The sequence below is a fragment of the Canis aureus genome, chromosome 6 (assembly GCF_053574225.1).
Source record: "Canis aureus isolate CA01 chromosome 6, VMU_Caureus_v.1.0, whole genome shotgun sequence".
Classification (NCBI taxonomy): domain Eukaryota; kingdom Metazoa; phylum Chordata; class Mammalia; order Carnivora; family Canidae; genus Canis; species Canis aureus.
In genome coordinates this window covers 67,615,480-67,637,082 of record NC_135616.1, presented here as the reverse complement: position 1 = coordinate 67,637,082, position 21,603 = coordinate 67,615,480, and the positions used below count along the sequence as shown (strand labels likewise).

The window sequence follows — 21,603 nt, the reverse complement described above, 5'->3', positions numbered from 1 at the left end:
TTATACCCTCTAGATTCATCCATGTTGTGCACATGGCAAGATTTCATTCGTTTTTATACACACACACACACAGACACCACATCTTCTTTATCCATTCATCTATCAATGGACACAGACTACTTCTATAACTTGCCTATTGTAAATAATCCTGCAGTGAATATAGGGGTGCATGTATCTTTTCAAATTTGTATTTTCATATTCTTTGGGTAAATGCCCAGTAGTGGAATTACTAGATCATGGGGTGGTTCTATTTTTAATTTTTGGAGGAACCTCCATATTGTTTTCCACAGTGGCTGGACCAGTTTGCATGTTTCCTACCAAATGTTTCCTACCATACAACAAGATTATTTTTCTCTATATCTATGCCAATAATTGTTTCTTTATTGTTGATTTTCAAAATTCTGACAGATATGAGGTAATATCTCATTATGGTTTTAATTTGCATTTTCCCAATGATGAGTGATATTGAGCATCTTTTCTTGTGTCTGTTTGCATCTCTGTATGTCTTCTTTGTAGAAATACCTGGTTCATGTCTTCTGCCGATTTTTAATTGTATGATTTGTTTTTGTGTGTGTTGAGTTGTAGAAGTTCTTTCTATATTTTAGATATTAATCCTTTATCAAATATGTCATCTGCAAATATTTTCTATTTTGTAGGTTGTCTTTTAGTTTTCTTGATTATTTCCTTTGCTGTGCCAAAGCTTTTCATTTTGATGGAGTCCCAATAATTTATTTTTGCTTTTGTTTCCCTTGCCTCAATAAACAGATCTAAAAAAAATGTTGCTACAGCTGATGTCAGAGACATTACCAGTTGTGCTCTTTTTTAGGATTTTATGGTTTCAGCTCTTACATTTAAGTCCTTAATTGATTTTGAGTTTATTTTTGTGTATGGTGTAAGAATGTGGTACAGTTTGATTCTTTGACATGAGCTGTCCGGTTTTCCCAGCATTATTTGTTGAAGAGACTGTCTTCTTCCCATTGCATGTTCTTGCCTTTGTCAAAGATTGACTATATAATCATGAGTTTATTTCTGAGCTCTTTATTCTGTTCCATTGATCTATATGTCTGTTTTTGTGTCAGTTCCATACTGTTTTGGTTACTATAGCTTTGTAGCATATTTGAATCTAAGATCCATATCTTGAAACCCCTCACCCCCTCCCTGGTTTGCCATATTCATGCTCTCTCATGATTTCCTTGATTGGCTCTGTTGTAAATCCTGTGAGGTCATATGTATCTGGACACCGTTTTCTCCAGCAGGAATTTATTGTTTGAGGTTTGATGGCTTTTTCTGTAAAAACTATGGCCTTATTAAAGTATACAGTACCATTAATTTTATGCAATTATTATTTAATACCACATCTTTATGTTTGTTTACATTTCTTTCAGCTGTGAATGGCACCATATACAATCGGTGTGTGTAAATTCTGATAAATTTTAACTTTCTGTAATTTGTGTGTATTTTATGGTAGCAAATGATAAAATAGTATCTACATATATTGTATGCATTCATGAAATACCTAGCTTTTTCTTAATGGCTTAAAATATTTCTAGGCTATGTAATTCAACTTTTGAGTTTTTTCAAATTGTTGCAAATCTTCAAAAAAATTTGCCAATGTATTTATTTTTAAAAATCCATATATAAGTGGACCTGCACAGTTCAAACCTATATTGTTCAAGGATTAACTGTATATACCACATTTTCTTTATCCATTCATCCATCAGGGAACATTTGGGTTGCTTCCATGTCTTGGCTATTGTGAATATTACTGCAGTGAGCATGGGCATACAGATATCTCTTCAAGATCCTGATTTCATTTCCTTTGGCTATATATTCAAAAGTAGGATTGCTGTATCATATGGTAGTTTCATTCTTCAGTTTCTGAGGAGCTTTCATATACTTTTCCTTAGTGGCTGTAACAATTATATTCTTACCTGCAGTATACAAGGGCTCCCTTTCTCCACATCCTCTGTACATACCTTCCTCTTGCTTTTTGGATAATAGCCATCCTAACAGGTGTGAGGTGTGATTTTAATTTAGCTCAACAATTTTTTAAGTGTGCTATAATCCCATGGTCTGTTTTTGCTTTTGTTGCCTGTGTTTTTGGTATCATATATAGGAAATCATTGCCAAGGCCAGTGTCAGGAAGCCTTTTCTCTGTTTTTTTCTGAGAGTTTTATGGTTTTGTTTTTTGTTGTTGTTATTGTTGTTTTTTAAGTTTTATTTATTTAAGCAATCTCCACACCCAGTATGGGTCTTGAACTCATGATCCCAAGATCAATTGTCACATGCTCCTTCAACTGAGTTGCCCAGGCAACCCCCCATAGTTTTGGTTCTTGTGTTTAAGTCTTTTTGTGTGTGTGTGTGTGTGTGTGTTTAAGTCTTAAATCTATTTTGAGTTGACTTTTTGTGTATGATATGAGTCCAGTTTCATTCTTTTGCTTGTGAATATCCAGTTTTCCCAGCAGCATTAATTCAAGAGACTGTCCTTTCCCCATTGTTTATTCTTGGTACCCTTGTCGAAGATCAGTTGACCATATCTGCATGGATTTATTTCTGGACTCTGTTCTCTTCTGTTGGTCTCTGTCTGTTTTTATGCCAGTACGATACTGTTTTGATTAATCTAGTTTTATAATGTATTTTGAAGTCAAAGTGTAATGCCCCCCATCTCTGTTCTTCTTATTCAAAATTTCTTTGACTATTTGGAGTCTTTTGTGTTTCCTACGAATTTTAAGATTGTTTTCTATTTCTGTAAAAAATGCCATTGGAATTTTCATCGATATTGTATTGAATCTTTAGATTGCTTTGGGTACAATAGGCATTATAAGAATATTAATTCTCCAATCTGTGAACATGAGTATCTTTCCATTTAGTTATGTCAGCTTTAATTTTTTTAGTGTTTTATAGTTTTCAGTGTACAAGTCTTTCACCTCCTTGGTTAAGTTTATTACTAAGGATTTTATTCTTTTTGATACTACTGTAAATGGGATTATTTTCTTAATTTTTTAAACTTTAAAATTTAAACTGTCCTCTGGGTTATGTAAATATTATATTTGCTATATAATTATATAACTAATATTATAAATATATTATATATTATAGTTCTATTGTAGTTAGGTGTTACATAAAATTATCTCATTTGATCTTTCTGTATAATAATATATATTGCAATATTATCATTTTATATTATTATAGTTATATGTTATTATATTATAATAATATATATTATTTCATTTGATCTTTGCAACCATAGAGTAAGGTATTCACGATAAAACATCACTTGATGGAATTTGTTTGTTTTAGTACTAGAGTTGTTAGCTTTGGTGGCCTAACTTAAAAGTTCCTTTTTTTTTTTTTTTTTTTTACTTAGAAATTTCTAAATGATGTAATTTCCTAGGCTAAACAAGTAATTGTAAAACAGTATGCCTTTAGAGTGAAGGTTGATGTCATTTTTGTTTCATTTGAAGTTTTTTTGTCATATGACCAAGAATAAGGCTATTTCTATATTTTAGCAGTGCTAATTTTATACCTACAGTTTAGTCCAGTATTTCTCAAATGAAAGCTCTTGGTAAACAGCAGGAAGGTCATTTATATATACGTAAGTTATAAAACTCCAGGCAAATGATAGATGGCAGTATTGTTAAATATAGGTCATATGAGTCAGTAACTTAGCCTCTCCACCTTCCAAAACCATGTCTTTCTATTACTTCTCTCTTTTATGTTAAAATCTATGCTCATGTCAAGAAGGATGGAAGAGAAAAGGAAAGAGGATAGTTTTTGTTTGCTAAAAACAATGATAGAAGTGGAGATTTGATGGAGTCATGAGAAAATTATTTTTGAAATCTGTTGTTTAACCACAAACCTAAATAAAACAGATTGTTGAAATGGTGAAAGTTTTTAATATAATTTTTAAAATATTACTGATATTTGAAATGATCAGAGGCACCAGAGTAAATGTTTGAGTCAGTCTGAGGTAGAGAATAGTGAGGATTAAGATTGCATTTACCTTAAAACCACTTATCCAGGTAACTCATAATCCATATTTTGTCCTTTTTTCCCCTCTTGCAGCATCATCACCAGGCAAGAGTCCAAAACATGGCAGTTTTTCAGATGGTATAACATGTTTTATTTTCTTTTAGTTGTACTTCTTTTCTTTGGTCTCAACTTTGTGCCATAAGTTTCACTACTTCCATTAAATAATTTGAGTCAAATACTTTAAGGCTTTTTCATAAAACAAATGTATGAAGAGTATCCTTTATACTCTTGACACCATGGCATGCTGTGAATAATTATGACAGAAATAACTCTTGAGTCTCAAGGAGCTGTCAGTCTAATGGGCACTTAGATCTGCTTTTTCTTCTGTTTCTGTCTAATTTCTGCCTTATACTCTCTTGGTGGAATTTGTATTTTCTTCCTCTGTTGGAAATACTTAAATTCTGAACCAGAAATTGATAGTATTTATTACTCCTATCATTAGATGACAGCATTCAGAAATCAGAGCTTGGAAACAGGTCTCCGTCAACCTCCAGCCAACGTAAGTTTGTTCAGTTTTTATTAAGTGAGTTTTTAAAATTGGTCATTCTTAATTGTTTTAATTTTTTTGACAGCAAAAAAAAAACAAAAACAGTGCTATCTGAAGAATTGTAAGCACTTAAGAGGAAAAAGTACATATTTTACTAGCATTGAAATTCTTTAACGACAAACTATATGAAACAATATCTGGTTTTCCCCTTCACTTATTTATCCGTAAATCCAAAAGTAAGTTAATAAGCAGAACTACTAATACTAATAACCAGGCGAACCTTGCTGAGTCAAAAGAAAGATGGCACATAACATGATGTAATAGGATTACCATGGGTTTGAGAGTCCGCAGACCTGTATTTGGATTAGATTGGACCGCTTAACATAACCTCCTGTTAGAGCCTTGCAGCAAGTTTCTGTAATTCTCTAAGCCTATATATTATCCTGAGTGAATAAGAAGAAAATAACATCACAGTCAATCTCACTTTGGTCTCAAAACCACTTTCTACTAGCAAAATTAGTAAGTACCTTAAAGAGCTTTTAAAAAAAAAAAAATATGGGCTATACCTATCCATATTTACCTAGAAATTAAAGTTGAAAAATTGTAAAAATACCTATTTACTTTTAAATAATTTAGTAAGAATAGTGATAAATTGCTTGTATTTTCTAATCTCTTTAATGTCTAGCTTAATAAAACAGAGCTGGATTCTCATATCTGCTTCTGTATTCATCCTTTTACAGTATATAGTTTTGGTTGTGGTATATGTAAAACTCTAGCTTTATACAGATAATGTAGTTTTTAACAGTCTAAAGATAATTTTGGATATTCTCTTTTGATACTGTCCAAAATTCAACAAGTTACTTAAAATGTAAGATCTGAAACTATATTAATGAACTTTTTGTGTTTTGTTACATTAAAATTCAGTGGTCTTTCTTGTACTTTGAATGGAATATCATGCACTGCTCATTTGGAAAATACCGGTTCACTAAATTATGTAGATCTTCCAAATGTTTACACATTTGTAATATAGTATAAAAGATCACATTTGTTGATATCACCACCAATCTCAAACAAAACGTCTTTAAGGATTTGGGAGCTGTCAAGCTTATAATGGCGGATACAATATTTCCATAATCCTAATTTTTACTTTAAACTGTGAATTTTAGGGGCACCTGGGTGGCTCAGTGGTTGAATGTGCCTTTGGCTCAGGTCGTGATCCCGGGGTCCCAGGATCGAGTACCGCATCGGGCTCCCTGCATGGAGTCTGCTTCTCCCTCTGCCTGTGTCTCTGCCTCTCTCTCTCTGTGTCTCTCATGAATAAATAAATAAAATCTTTTTTTTAAGTTTTTAAAAAAATTATAAATTTTATAATTGACAAAAAATATTGTCAGTTTTCCTAGAAACAACAGACACTCATTTTGTTCATTTTCAAGAAAATGTCTGCCAAATACTCAAGTCTGATTAACCATAGTTTGTCACTTGTTAAAAGTACTAGTTCAGCTTGACTCAGTTGCACAAAATTCTTTTCCTTGAGAAAACTACTGTACTCTGCTAGGCTTCAGAAGTGCTTTATGTATATTTCCCAGTTCTTCATATATTCCATTTGAGATTTGTACTCAAGGGTTGAATTTTAATAAGATGAATAATTTTAACTGCTTGATGAAGCAGTTTCACTGATAACTTTAAATTCTTCTTGGCTGTGAATACAAAGACTACATTAGCATTGTCCTGTGATTCTAAGGCATCAGTTGCTTTTCCCACCATGGCTTTGCACCATCAATCCAACTCAATGAAAATGATAGGAAAAGTCAGTAAATCTTAGTGTTATGAGAATAGTTTTAACTTCAAGGACCTTCTTGGAAGGATCTTGAGGCACCCACCAATCACACTTTGAGAACTATTCCTCTAAAAGGTCCATAGTACAGGGCAGCCCCGGTGGCTCAGCGGTTTAGCGCCACCTTCGGCCCGGGGCGTGATCCTGGAGACCTGGGATCCAGTCCCATGTCAAGCTCCCTGCATGGAGCCTGCTTCTCCCTCTGCCTGTGTCTCTGCCTCTCTCTCTCTCTCTCTCTCTCTCTCTGTGTCTCTCATGAATAAAATATTTTAAAAAATAAAAAAAAATTCTAAATCTTTTTTTTTTTTAAGAAGGTCCATAGTACAAATAAAATAGAAAGTATAAAAGTATTATTGTTGCTATCCTACTAAATGAAGTGGTACATGAGAAAGTGCTTATAAACTGAAAAGCACTAGATAAATGTAAATTGATACCATTATTGCCAATAATTAGAGATGAGTTGCGAGCTTGATTTTACTAGTGTTAGCTTGCATTCCACAGAAGAATGGACATCAGTGCAACTAAAGGGACAGCTAGCTATTACAATATATGGAAGATGTTCACTTAGAGTGCATCCTTTTTTAATCCCTCTGTATACTTCAGAAACACTCCACCTTGGATAATAAGCTGTATGAATTCTGAATGTCTAAATTAAAAAATATTTTATTGGGCAGCCGTGGTGGCCCAGCGGTTTAGTGCCACCCTCGGCCCAGGCCTGATCCTGGAGACCCAAGAGCGAGTCCTGCGTCGGGCTCCCTGCATGGATCCTGCTTCTCCCTCTGCCCGTGTCTCTGCCTGTTTCTCTCTCTCTCTCTTTCTCTCTCTCTCTGTGCCTCTCATGAATAAAAAATAAATAAAATAAAAAATAAATATTTTATCTATTGACCTTTTTATTGTTTACCTCCCAGATACTAGCAGTGGTAATAATAGTTTTGCTTTATAGATTATATATTATTTCTGACTTGCTTTGACATTTCATATATTTAAATTTTACTTTTTCCTCTAAGGCTTTTTATCATCTTGACATTGAAGAAACACATACACCCTAAACCTATGGATGTGAAATTTTCTTAAATACATGTGAAGAACATTTCTTTAAGATAGTAAATTACCAGCTCCACTCTTTAAATTCCTTCCTCTCTTATCTAATATTTCTGAAGATTGATACTGATTTTAAAAATCACTTGTTCTTGAATCTACGAAAATAGTATTTGAATCTGTTTGTTTGGTTTTTTTTTTTTTTTTTTTTTTTTCCTGAGCAGAAGTGACTGGACAACCCAAAAGTGCATCTTTTATCAAGATAAAGTGGTGGTGGCTAGCTGTTCCGATAGCTGCTTTTGTTCTTGGGAGTGTTTTGTTCACTCCTACTCCTGAGGTAGAAACCACTGCTGTTCAAGAATTCCAGAACCAGATGAGACAACTTATGAATAAGTATCAAGGTCAAGATGAGAAACTGTGGAGAAGGAGCCTTACATTCCTTGAAAAACATCTTAATAGCTCCCAACCTCGGCCTCAGCCTGCCATCTTGCTGCTCACTGCTGCTCGAGATGCTGAAGAAGCACTTAGGTGTCTGAGCGAACAAATTGCGGATGCCTACTCTTCTTTCCGTAGTGTCCGTGCCATCCGGATTGATGGGGCGGGCAAAGCTACTCAAGACAGTGATATTGTCAAACAAGAGGTAGATTGGGAACTGAGCAACGGCTTCAAGAATGGCCAGAATGCAGCTGTGGTACACCGCTTTGAGTCACTGCCTGCAGGCTCTACTTTGATCTTCTATAAATATTGTGACCATGAAAATGCAGCCTTCAAAGATGTAGCCTTAGTCCTGACTGTCTTGTTGGAGGAAGACACACTGGGAACCAGTCTAGGCCTAAAGGAAATTGAGGAAAAAGTGAGAGATTTTCTCAAAGTCAAGTTCACCAACTCTGACACACCCAACTCCTACAAACATATGGATCCAGACAAATTAAGTGGACTCTGGAGCCGTATTTCTCACTTGGTCCTGCCTGTCCAGCCTGAAAATGCCCTGAAAAGTGGCATCTGCTTATAAAGAGTGATAAGGACAAAAATCATGTCTCAAGTTCTAAAAATTTTTCAGACTTTCTAACCAGAGATAGGATTCAGGGCTCTTTTTGAAAGAACTGTTTGTTTTTTTAAAGGAAGTTCTTATGTAAACATGGAATATCTAAATCATTTATTCAACCTAATTATCTGTTACTTGAGAGAATCATTTCCCTGTTTCCACTGAGATCTGTGTTAATGGTCTCTGAGGACTGTAAATCATATGCAGTCCCATAGAGGATCTGTTTATATTCGGGGTTTGAGTCATTATTGCTATGGTATGACCAGACCAGGATTGGGGGGTATTGGGCTCCTTCCTATGAATCCTCTCAATTTTTTAAGTTAGATTTTTCACAGAGTTTGCTATTAGTAAGACAGCTTTCTAAATACAGCCATGGGTTTTCCCATTTTGTTTTCTTTTACATCATTTAGGTGCGGATTCCTTACCTTCCCCTTACAGGAACAAGAGTAATGAAAGGTCATCTGAGTGTGTGTTTGTATTTTTTTTCTTTGTTTTTGGAGGTCTGGAGAAGGAGTCAAGGGAAAAGAGAAGTTGTGGAATGAGGAGGAAAGGGGGAAGAAGTCTTCAAGATGAAATTTAAAATAAGCCACTGAGACTTAGGTCACTCGAGCATAGCCATATGAACTCTATTCTCAGTGAATTCTATTGGGATTTGTTTTTCACATGTCCTTGTTTTCCTTTAAGAAATTTTTGGTCCTCCCAAGGATTTTGAAGCATGTATATTATAAGGTTTAACATATTTGTTCATTTGACTCTGAAGGGTGTGGTCAATTCAGAGCATTTTATTTTGGACATATCCTAAAGCCTTCGTTTTAAATTCAGAAATATAGTTGCCAGAATTGGTAAACCATTGGTTAACCAGCTTTCCTGGACTGTCAAAGAAGAAAGAATTTGATTTTCTACGTGCAGTTTTAAGGTCCTTTAATGATGCTCTTATGACAAATGTAAAGATTTACTGTGCACATGATAAATCTTATTAAGAGTGTCTCAAGCCAAAAAGAAAGTGAACTTTACCATATGTGAAGAATGTTGAAATGTACTATTGTGCATTCCTGTACTACTGTTGCATTTCAAGTGTCACCTTGCTTCTGTAACTAAGCTTTCTCATTTATTGATTGCTTGGTTTTTCTTAATATCTTAAGATTCCAGATCCACCTTGTTTTGTTTTGTTTTTATTGTCTACAAACCTTCAAGTGAAAATACTGGTTTTAGAATACTAGAGGCAGTCATTGGCTTTATCATTTACCTTTTGAGGATCCCATGCCTGATAGTGTGGAGTGTGGTCTGGTTTCTTCCAACTAGGACAACCAGTATTCATAAATGTATACCCTTTATTGAAACTTGCTCCTGACTATCAGGAGTCAGGCCATCTGATTTATAGATGATTCTAAAACAAGAGTTTTTGAAAAAGCTTATTTTATACACATATATTATATGGAGAAACAAATGTTTTTATTAAATGTTTCACTGACCAAAATAATTTTAAAGAAATAAATGTTACTTATATCTTTCAGGAAAAATAATTGTAGCAGGTGATCTGTAAATGACTTTAGAAGCTTATTTTAGTAATTTAAATAAATTTACTTTCTTGGTTTGTATTCTGTGTGTTGTAAACTTAATGATTCATAGTCCTTTTTTTCCCAGTTAATCCTAGAATTTTCTTTACACTTGAACAATTCTAGTAACTTCTGAGAAAAACAAAGGTCAAAGAATTGGAGCCATTCACAAGTATATTGGTTAAAAATATAATTACCACGCTTTTCTGTTTCATGCAGGTATTTTGAATTATTATATTGGAATTAATTTAGATTTTCTTGACTTAGCAAAAGAATCTATACAGCATTGTTTCTCAAATTTTTCCTTCTCACCTCGCTAAAGAGCCTTTTTAGATATTTTTCCCTAATTGTACTCCCTTGAAATTCTAATACCACACATATACTATATATCTGTTTACTATATATCTTTTTGTCCTTTAAACATAAGAAGAATAAGATTTTTTGCCTTCTAAGAACCAATATTTGTCCCCACTGAGAACACATGCTCAAGAACATCTGTATTGTATCTATTTGCCTTTTTTTAAAGATTTTATTTATGAGAGAGATCACGAGCAGGGGAGAGGGGTAAGGAAAAGAAGACTCCCCTCTGAGCAGGGAGCCCAATGCGGGACTTGATCCCACAACCCTGGAATCATAACCTAAGCCAAAGTCAGACAACCAATTGAGCCACTCCGGCACCCAAGAACATCTGTATTTTTTATCACTGCTGCCTGAAACATTCTATTTTCTGTTTGTTATTATCCTTTGAAAGGGAAAATTTAATAAGTCATGAGCTTGAAAATAGAAACTAGGGTTTATAGAAATTAGGTATATTGTAACTTTAGGTGGTAACACTGGTCCAGGGAAAACCACAACGCAGTACTAGTCTTACAGATTTCTAGAAACTTAATTTGCTTCCCTTCTAATGACATATTTAGGGAAGTTTTCTAAACCTCCCATTCTCAAAACAAAGATTGGAAGTAAAATTGATTTTCATTCTATGAAGAGAACTGTAACTTGTTTGCATAGTTCATGCCATTAGTTAATACCTAAAGGTATAAAATCCAGTTTCCTTTTGATCTTAGGTCTTTGGAAAGTGGCTTTATTATTTTATTTTAAAGATTTCATTAAAAACAATAAAGATTTCATTTATTCATGAAAGACACAGAGAGAGGCAAAGACATAAGCAGAGAGAGAAGCAAGCTCCATGCAGGGAATCCTATGTGGGACTCAATCCCTGGATTCTAGGATCATGCCCTGAGCTGAACGGCTGAGCCACGCAAGCGTCCCGGAAAGTGGCCTTTATGTTGGCGATGTAAGGAAGCATTTCTATTGAATGGATAATGGATTATCCTGCTATATTGTCTTCATCAAGGTCATAGAGTAAGATTTTATGAGGATTCTACTGGCATTAGCCACCTGGGAAGAAGATAATAGTCCTGAGTAGGAAAACAAGGTAAGAATGTTGCCATCAGCTAAAAGAAAACTGCAATGAAGATCTTTCTTTGGCCTGGATTCAGAAAAGTCCTGGGTGCTTGCAGGCTTCTGGGGATTGTAGGGAAGATAGCCTGTCACCTGAGCAGAAATAGGCAGAAACCCCTCACCACTGACATATTGTGCCCTCGTCTTTTGCACATTCTTAGATACTTCTGGAATATTTCCTCCTTTCTTGCCCCCCCCCCTTCCCCAGTTTTATGCTTTGCTAATTCTTATTTGTCTATTCTTCAGGGCTCAGTTTCTTAGGCAGAACTTCTCTGAAATCTTCACTAGTTTCTTTCCCCCAATACTGATTTATGTGCCCCATTTTTATGCTCTCAATCATCGTGTATACCCTGACAGTAGTTAGCACACTCTACATTACCATACACCTCTTGAGAGCAAGAGAGTGTCATCAGTATATGCACAAGGGTAACCATATAGACTGCTCAAACATTTGTCAAAAACTGTACACCCTACCTTGTTACCTAAAATAAGTAAGTTGCATCTTCCTACCTTACTTGCTTTTTCTGTTATTCCTGAGCCTTTTTCTGAAGCTATCTATTCAGCCTCAATTCAGTAGTGCTATGAGTGATTTAAGGAAGAGGACGAATGCCATGGGATACTGTTTTTTTTTCCGGTGGAAGCAAGGATTATTAGTGAGGGATCCCTAAGGGGAAGGTGAGTGGTAAGAGAGAAAACTGGGAGGCCATGAAGTCTTTATGCTGAGATTTGGAATTCGAGTTTTCTTCGAAAAGCTAAGTTTCCTTACATCTTTTCATATTGCCTAAGAAGGTAGTATCATCCAAATAAGAGATGGACAGAAGATGGATAAGAAAAAATATTGAGGTAGAAATAACAAATGTGGTTAATTGAATATGTAATGTTAAGAGAAAATACCTCATAGAGTACTTTTCAAAATGCTCTACTGCTAAAAAATACCTCTTCATTGAATTTAGCTCATATCTTCTGTCCCCCAAATACTAAGCACACAGTGGTAGACTAAACTCTTATCTCTGCATGTCTTTGTTGACTTTTAGCAGTTTGAAGTAGAGATAGACACATATTTAGTCAGGAATTGTTTGATTGTAAAATACCCTGTCTAACCAGAAGAGGAAAGGAGGGGAAGGGTGGGTGTTGTAAGAATGCATTTCAGCCTCCATGACAGGAGACTGGGAACGAGTGGACTGCTGATGGACAGCTCAGCCGCCATTCCCTCTGCTTCTACTTCTGGCTTGCTTCACCTTAGGAACCTTGCTGTTGTGACTTAACCACACCCAGAGGGTGAACTTGACTGGCTCAACCCAGTGTATGGATGATCCCTGAAAATAGGTCACTCCTTTAAAAGGGGCCACAGGATGGGCCTGGGGAATGGCATTCTCCTGAAGCCAGGCCAAGAAGTGGGCAGATCTGGTTAAGGGACAACTAAAAATATCTTCAAATTTATAAAGACCTTTCTATGACATGATGCTGGTTATTTCATTTTCACTTTAAAAAATGAAATAAAAGATGATGGAAACACTGTGAAAAGTTTAAAATCTGGGTCTTGATCATGGCTCTGTCTAGATAAATTTGACCTAAGCAATTCCTTTGTGTAGCTCTGCTACAAATGTGTTCTCATTTCTTCCCACTGCTTCTGCGTTTTTTATGCTGAAAAAGAACAGTTATCAAAACTTCAGGTACTACATTAATATATAATGGCTATTATTAGTGATAAGTCCCTCAAAAGAACACTGAACTTTTTTTAGTTTTCAGACTATGTCTTGGGCAAGTGCGGTGGTAGGAGACTATGTACCTGATTCAAATTTGATATTTTGAGCTCCTCCCACCCTCACCTCAATTTTAGAGCGTACCATTCTTAGGCTAAACTTGAGAATCAACTCCATGCTATGTAGCCCTTTACAGAGAATATTCACTCTAGTTATTCTTGATGGGCAATTTAAAAAAAAAAATCAATCTCTCAGTTTAAGTGGACTTACTCTCATTTTGTCTACCATATAGATGGAAAATATCTACATGAAAGTCTTTATATTTGAATATGTATTATCTGTCACCCTTTCTTATATTTTTTCAGCTAATTACTGTTTATTATTGCTCCCAACACAGTTTCAAGTGCTTCCCATGTATTAACAGGCTCAAGTCTTACGATAACCCTGTGACATAGCACTGCTATCCCAATTTAATAGACAGGAAGCTGAAGCACAGAAAGGTAAAGTGACACTCAAGCATATTCAAGTAAGAAGTGATGAAGCAGAAATTGGAATTCAAGCAGTCTGGCATTAAAACATCTACTGTCAACCACTATGTACGTAGTCTCTAGAACCCCCAAATATGGTACTTCTCCCCAATCTGTTCAGGCTCCATACAAGTTGAAATATTTTTCTATTTTGTAGGTCCTTATTGTGGCTCTCCTTTAAACCTCTGTCTTTCCTCCTTGCCCAGCTTTGTGGAATCCAATATTGTACACACTAAGTGTCTGAAGAATTTTGAGTAGGGTGAGACAGTCATCACAGTCCTACCTGTTGACTCATCCTTGCTTACACTGGCATCATGCTTCTGTAACTGAAGACCTGCAGTGTGGACTCACAGTTGATCTGTTTTGAAATCCCTAAATGTGACCTAGGTGTTAGCTATCCCTGCATACCTCTGTGTTTGCCCTCTCTCAGTCTTGATGCAAAACGGCACCTCTTGAATTGCTGAGAAAGAGTCCGTTTGCATCAAAAACATTGGTAACCGTCCAGAAAGAGAGGAGAAAGTATGACTAAGCCCAACCCCTACAGTCTGGAGTCTGAAGCCTGAGCCCAAATCCCAGTTCCACACCTTTCTCAATGACATGGGCAAATTACTTTGCTTCTCTCTGACAGTTTCCTCATCTCTAAAATGGGGAAAATTATGTAAATACTATCATAGTGTTGTTGTGATGATTAAGTCGGTTGATCTATGCAAAGCACTTAGAAAGTACTGAGGACACCAAAGGGTACAATGTTAGCCATTTTTGTTCACTTAAATTCTTACTATCAATTGTCTCTTCTCTGTGACATCAACTGACTGGCTTCTATTTCCACCTTCCTAAGCAACCCTTATGCATAGTACTTGGGCTTTTTCCTAGGTTACACCTTCATTACAAACCCCAACCCATCACAGTTCATTAAAGGGCTTCTAGTTACCAGAATCCACCCTCTCTAAGAATCTGAGGGATTCTAAAGAATGGGAAAGCTTTCTGTAACACAGAGCCCCCCTTCTCCTATGGCTTGTTCAGCTTCACTGTCCTACTTTTATCCTTAAAGACCTAACTTTTATTCAAGAAATTTTAATTGGTTGAGATGATTTTCCAAGATCTACCCAGTATTGAATGAAAGATGTACCATCCAGATCCACTTCAAGGAAGATTGTGTTGCCCCAAATGCTGACCATGTGGGTCGGTGAACAGCTGTCACTATTACCTACTTCATGGATTACTTCACCTGCAGAGAGTCATTTTGCCCAAAGTCATGCCAGGTTACGGGGAGAGCGGTACATATCCAATGACTGATAAAGAGAATATAAAGGCTCGGGCTTCTCAGCCCGACACAGTATAATTTAGATGGACCATTTGCATTCCAGAGCTTTCCCATGGGGTTGGCTGAGGCTATAGGACCTCCATTATAATGTGATTCCCCCCTCAACCCCATCTTGCTTCCTTGGCCTCCTTTCCATAGGTGTTCATATCAGGAGCATTCTCTAGTAAACATCCAGCACATTAAATTTTGTCTGAGTCTGCTGCTCAGAGACCCCAACCTGTGTCACAGTCTAACCTTAGTGTAGTCTATAAATGGAGTGAATGATAGCTAATGTTTTTTGAGTACTTAATATATGCCAAGCACCACAATTGGCACCATAAATAGAGCATCTCATTTAATTTTCACAGTCTTTTGAAGTAAATACTATCTCCCTGTTATAGATGAGAAAACAAAGACACCAGGTTATACTCTGGAGATAGAATTCGAACTCAGACCATCTGACTCCAAAACCTATATTCTTAACCATCATACTACAATCTATCCCATCATAATATCTACTTCTTAAAAGTTATTTTTAAGTAATCGCTACACCCAACATGCAGCACAAACTTACAACCTTGAGATCAAGAATCACATGCTTTACTGACTGAGCCAGCCAGGCACCCCAATAACATCTACTTCTTAAGTGTTAAATTACATCTTATAAACAATAAACATATACTGGATATAATTTAGGGAAACAGTACCTGACTTACAGAATCACTTCATTATCTAACGAAATTCACACCTCTCTGTAGAGATAAAATCTGGCAAACAGGTTTGGAACTCTGTTAGAATACTATTCTAATAACAAAGGCAGACTATGGTTCTGATTTCCTAACTTAAATGTACATTGAACTGGATATTTAAAATCTCTGCCAATGCTGGTTCTATAAAATTGGCAAAAGTTCAAATATCTGAAAATACTGTAAAGCCCAAAGTATTTCGCTTGATGTCTCCTCTGAAAGAGTCTTTATCTCTGGCAATCCATAATCTGTCCATTCATTGTTCAACAGATGACTCAAACTGTGGTTGTATATACTGTAATACTTCTGTTTGAAATAGAACATCTTCATGGGCAGATTCCAGTGAAATCTTTCTCTTTGGAATTAGTCCCAAAGAATTAACTGGTAGGTTCCAAAGACCAAAGGTTCGCTCCTCTGGAATATTTTTATTAGCCTTAGATATACAGGTTGACAGAGGGAATGAAGTGCTTTTCTGTTCAGGAAATGAAGCCAACTTTCTACCTCTGACTTCATCTCTAAGTGCTAATTGTTGTTGAATCAACAGCCATGCCTTTTGAGTCATGTGGTTATTCTTTAAGTACCTATTTGACCTTTGCCATTTTCCTGAGGAGATCAATGTGTATTATATGATTAGACTATGGGTTAAGCTCAGATTCAGTTCTAAGCAACTAATCTTTTGCCTTTATATCATGTTACCTCATTCCTCTAGGAAAGTGGCACAAACATCAAAATTTATAGCAGTCTCAACATCTGCCTTCAATCTTTCACAAAGTGTTCAGGGAGGAATATAAATATATACTCCTAAAATACATGCATCCTAAAAATTACCTTTTAATATAAAATAAAATATAATTAACACAAACAAGAGGGATGGATGGATAAGGCCAATATAATTCACATAGCTATAGGTGTCTCCATAATTAGAAAGTTGTTTAAGTGCTATATGTTTCAAATGTTAAACATATGCATATGAGCTTAAACAAACAAAAAAACCCAAACCAAACAAACTGAAGCATCGTCTCATGGTTACTTCAAAGCATCAACCCTCCTCAAAACAATACAAACAGCACAATGAAGTCAAAATATGTAAAGAGTATAAACAGAAGTGAGTAAATCCAGAAAGCAGTTGAACAGGAAAAGTTTGGAATTAAGGTGCTGAGATAATCAGCAAGCCTGGTAAAGTCCATTTTTCAGACAGTATGAGGTCATGCTTAAGATAACGACTTACTTGTGGCGCCTTTCATCTGATGTTCTCCAAGTACTTTGCTGACATTATCTAATAGCAAATATTATTAGCCCCATTTTGTAGGTGGAGAAACTAAGATACCAAGAGATTAAATAACTTACTTCAGCATGCACAATGAGTCGGTGATGGAACCAGAAATTTATTTCAGGAATCTAATCTACTTCTCTGTTCATATCACTAAGTCAGCTTTCCAGATCCAAAAGACATTTATTAGTGTAAATTTGTATTAAATGTACTTTTTTTTTTTTTAATTTTTTTTATTTATTTATTATAGTTACAGAGAGAGAGAGAGGCAGAGACACAGGCAGAGGGAGAAGCAGGCTCCATGCACCCGGAGCCCGATGTGGGATTCGATCCTGGGTCTCCAGGATCGCGCCCTGGGCCAAAGGCAGGCGCCACACCGCTGCGCCACCCAGGGATCCCTAAATGTACTTTTAAAACCGATATTATCTTCTGTAAACAATTAAATGAAAATGATTTTTTTTGGAAGTCATGAATTTCATGGGAGAAACTTAAGAGGTGATTCAAAAATAAATTATCCCAGATTCAAAAAAATGTCCATATTAGGTTTAGGTTATTTAGCAGAACCTATGTTAGGTATGTAATATAGAACCATATGAAATTATATCAGTATTCAATGTTCTAATGGTTATTTTGTGTGTGTGTGTGCCATACATTATTTTTGGTAAAATAGGCATGAACAGGGATTATTCTATACTTTCTACTCCCACTCAATTCAAAACTGTCCCTGAAAATTCTGTAATTTCTATGAGAACAAATTATGGGTTGTTCTTGTTTGCTGTCCTTTCAAGAATGTTGCTTTGACTTTAGTCCTAGTCTCCAAGCTCCTTTAAATCGTTTATAGTCTGCTTCATGAACACAAACATTTTAGTGCATAGTATTACTACTTCTGACAAAAAAATCACAAATGCAGGGGGGCCTGGAGGGTGTAGTGGTTTAGTGATTCTTGGTTTTGGCTCGTCATGATCTTAGGGTTGTGAGATCAAGACCCATGTCAGGCTCCATGCTGAGCGTGGAGTCCACTTGAGATTCTCTCTCCCCCTGCCCCTCCCATTTGTGCTCTCTCTCTCAAGTAAATAAAGCTTTTTCAAAAAATCACCAATATAAATATATATATATATATATATATACTAATATTAAATTCTTGTGCTAAAAGTAAACTAATCATAGAACAAAAACAAAGTTTGATTATATTAACTGCATGTGAACTCTAATTCTATTTCAAAATGGAGAATCAATAAATTTCTCCTTCATTTTGGCCTAAGTTTAGGATTGAGGTTCCTGATGGGAGATTAGGTTAATTTAGGGCAGAGAGCTGTATATAAACACCCACAGATATACACATCCTTTCTTTTATCACCTGTGTGGTCCGGTTAAAAGGTGACCAGACAGTTGTGGAAAGAGAGGAATCACGAACCCAGCAAACAGAACTATTTCTCACTTAGTCAGTCACTCCTGTCTTCTTGGATTGGCCAAAGCACAGCAATCCATATATCTCAGTGTTCTTTCTAAAGAGAACCCAACTGCTTTGAGCAGCCACACTATGTGGTGGAACAGGTATGCCTTCCTGATTCAAGAGATGGAGCCTCCACATGTAGCTCTACCACTCATTAACCTATGACCAAAAACGAGCCGCGTCATTGCTCCATGTTTCAGCTTCCTCATCTCTGAGAGAGTGTGGTGATACTTCACAGATTTTGGTGAGAATTGAACAAGACAATGTCTGCGAATAAATTAGGTTATTAAAGGCTGTACAAGAGTGGAGCACCTGGGTGGCTCAGTGGTTGAGCCTCTGCCTTTGGTTCAGGTCGTGATCCTGGGCTCCTGGACTTGAGTCCTGCATCAGGCTCGCTACAGGGAGCCTGCTTCTCCCTCTGCCTGTGTCTCTGCCTCTCTCTCTGTGCCTCTCATGAATAAATACATAAAATCTTTTTTAAGAAAAGATTGTACAAGAGTTATTTATATATATGTGTGTTATATAAAATTAATTATATAAATGCATATATATTAGTTATAACCACTTATATATGTAAAATAATTATTAGCATATGTGAGAACAGTATATATGTTTGCACAAACTTTTTCCATTCACACTTAATCTATGCAATCACTTCTATTTCCAAAACCATCTCTCTCTTCACTACCTCTCTTATTCCTCCTGCCTGTCGGTTTTTCTGTCAGGCAGTTCCAGCTGCTTTTGCCCCCTTATAGAGTTTTGTTAATGCAGGAGGATTTGTAATCAAATGCTCACATGTTCTCATTTCTTGTTTCAACAGGTGGAGAGCACCCAATCCTGGGATTCCAGGAGTGTTTTTTAGTGGCTGATAAGCCTCATTAAAACCTGTGGGTCTTCTTCTAGGCTGGGCACCCAGCTGCCTTTTTCTATTTTTGGAAGGGCCACAGAAAATCTCCTGTCAAGAGTTTAAAACTTTCCACAGCCTGTAAATCGGGTGGTTCACCCCTTGTAAAATATAACTTGGTTTGGTTACATGTAACTTTATTCTGACTTATATTCTTCAGCAATTTTTAAAAATTGCAGCTGTCTTGCTGTGCGATGTACCCCTGCACATTTCATTTGTGTTATTGGTCCATTAAACAGCATCGAAACAGAGAGATGCCCTAAAAAGAGACATTCTTTAAGAGTGTTCTGAGAAAAAGGGTTGCTTTTGTACAGTAAAGGGATTACCATGTCTGTCAGCTAAGCTATTTAAAAGAAATGCCAATAGGGAAAATACTAAAAAGAAGGCACTCAAAGTTCAAAGAGACTAATCTTCGAAGGTTCACAGAGATAAAAATAGGAAAATATAATTTTTAAAAAATATTTTATTTATTCATGATAGAGAGAGAGGCAGAGACAGGCAGAGGGAGAAGCAGGCTCCATGCAGGGAGCCCGACGCAGGACTCGATACTGGGTCTCCAGGATCACGCCCTGGGCTGAGGGTGGCACTAAACCGCTGAGCCACCCAGGCTGCCCGGAAAATATAATTTTTAAAGCTTAAAAAAATTCAAAATCACTCATTTCAGAAGTACCCTGGTTATTAACAAGTATAAAACTTAATTTGGAGAAAATGGGAAGGACTTAGGACTTAGATTAGACATACTGGTTGTCTCACTCACAAATCTTATTGAGGAATCTAAGATGAAAGCAAATTATAGTAATAAAAATGATCAAAAGCCAGCCTCACCTAATCCAAACCCACTCCCCAACACCAGAGTCTATCATTTTTATGTACTGTCATATATTTATACCTATAGAATATTTATAGAATTATTTGATTTTTGTTTACAGAAAAGTCAGACTGCAGACATCACTTAACCAAGTTGCTTTTTTTACACTCAACAACGCTTTTATTAAAAAAATGTTTTTGGAGATGTACCCATTGTTTCCAATGTCGCACAATTACTATAATAAATTAATCTATGCTTTTAAGCCTCTGTATATATACATATATATGTATGTATTTATAAGTCAGCCTCAGATTTGTTCTAAATCCTAGTTTGCTTTTGACTTTACCAGAAATAGAAAAAGGAAGAAACTCACAACCCCATTGCTTGGCTCTATTCCAACAGCACTTCAGTACTCATTGTAAGGGAGGGATTAGCCATCAAAAGTGAGATGTGGATTTGAAGCAATTTTCCAGATAATTCAGTCCCCAAAAAGCTACTTTGAACTGAACCAGATATTTAGGAGTAGTTTGTTCTTTCTTAAATTTTTAATTAGTTCTCCTAGTCTACTTTATTGATGGAATGAATCCATCCATCTATCCATTCAGTGAGTTTTTCATTAACTGTTAGAGCTAAATGCATAGCATTCTATTAAACAGATTTTACTTATTTATATTATTTTTATTTTTAAAATTCCAGCATAATTAACATAGTATAATAGTATAGTATAATAGTATAATAACATTATATTAGTCTCAGGTGTACAATATAATTATTTAAAATTCTATACATCACCCAGTGCTCATATCACAATAAATGTGCTCTTAGTCCCAATCACCTATTTCACCCATCCCCTGCCCACCTCTCTCTGGTATCCACCAGTGTGTTCTCTATAGCTAAGAGTCTGGGCTTTTTTCTTTTCTTTTTTATTTTAGAGAGAGAGAGAGAGTGAGAGAGAGCGCATGAGAGAATACCAAGCTGACTCCACAATGAACATGGAACCCAATGCAGGGCTCTATCCTAGGACCCTAAGATCATGACCCAAGCTAAAATTAAAAGTGGATGCTTAACCAACTGAGTCACCCAGGCACCCTTGTTTTTTTTTTTTTTTTAAACAGGTTTGTTTCATTTGTGATCATGAAGAAGGGGCATACCCTTTGTGAAGGACATATTTATCCTTCTCATGTTAATTTACACAATACAAGATGTACTTCCTAAATTCTAGCTAGCTTTACTAATCAGTATGAATGAATAACTCAAAAATAGGGTGGGAGAAAGTGTAGACCCTACTGCTGATTTAACTACAGTCCCATTACATCTTCAAACCATACCATATGCCTCAAGAAAAAGATACCTACCCTAAAATCAGAATCCCTACTAACATTAGGTCCTTCCAGGTTAAATTCCTAGAATCATAGTGCAAGTCAGTGTGAGTAGAG

At 36.0% G+C, this 21,603-nt stretch overlaps 1 protein-coding gene and 1 long non-coding RNA gene across 4 annotated transcripts in view; both read left to right on the top strand.

The window, feature by feature from the left end:
- The window catches only part of TOR1AIP1 (torsin 1A interacting protein 1), a 49,032-nt gene extending 38,998 nt beyond the window's left edge, over positions 1–10,034 (top strand). For all 3 annotated transcript variants that reach the window (XM_077902096.1, XM_077902095.1, XM_077902097.1), the window contains 3 exons: positions 4,066–4,110; positions 4,475–4,531; positions 7,616–10,034. In XM_077902096.1, the coding sequence (XP_077758222.1) occupies positions 4,066–4,110; positions 4,475–4,531; positions 7,616–8,403 (890 nt within the window). In that variant the 3' untranslated portion in view covers positions 8,404–10,034. The remainder of the gene's footprint in view (positions 1–4,065; positions 4,111–4,474; positions 4,532–7,615) is intronic.
- A 1,081-nt stretch (positions 10,035–11,115) lies between these two features.
- On the top strand, positions 11,116–20,429 carry LOC144316309 (uncharacterized). The gene is made up of 2 exons (XR_013382148.1): positions 11,116–11,427; positions 19,276–20,429. It is a non-coding gene; the product is annotated as an uncharacterized LOC144316309 (long non-coding RNA).
- The last annotated feature ends 1,174 nt before the right edge of the window (positions 20,430–21,603 follow it).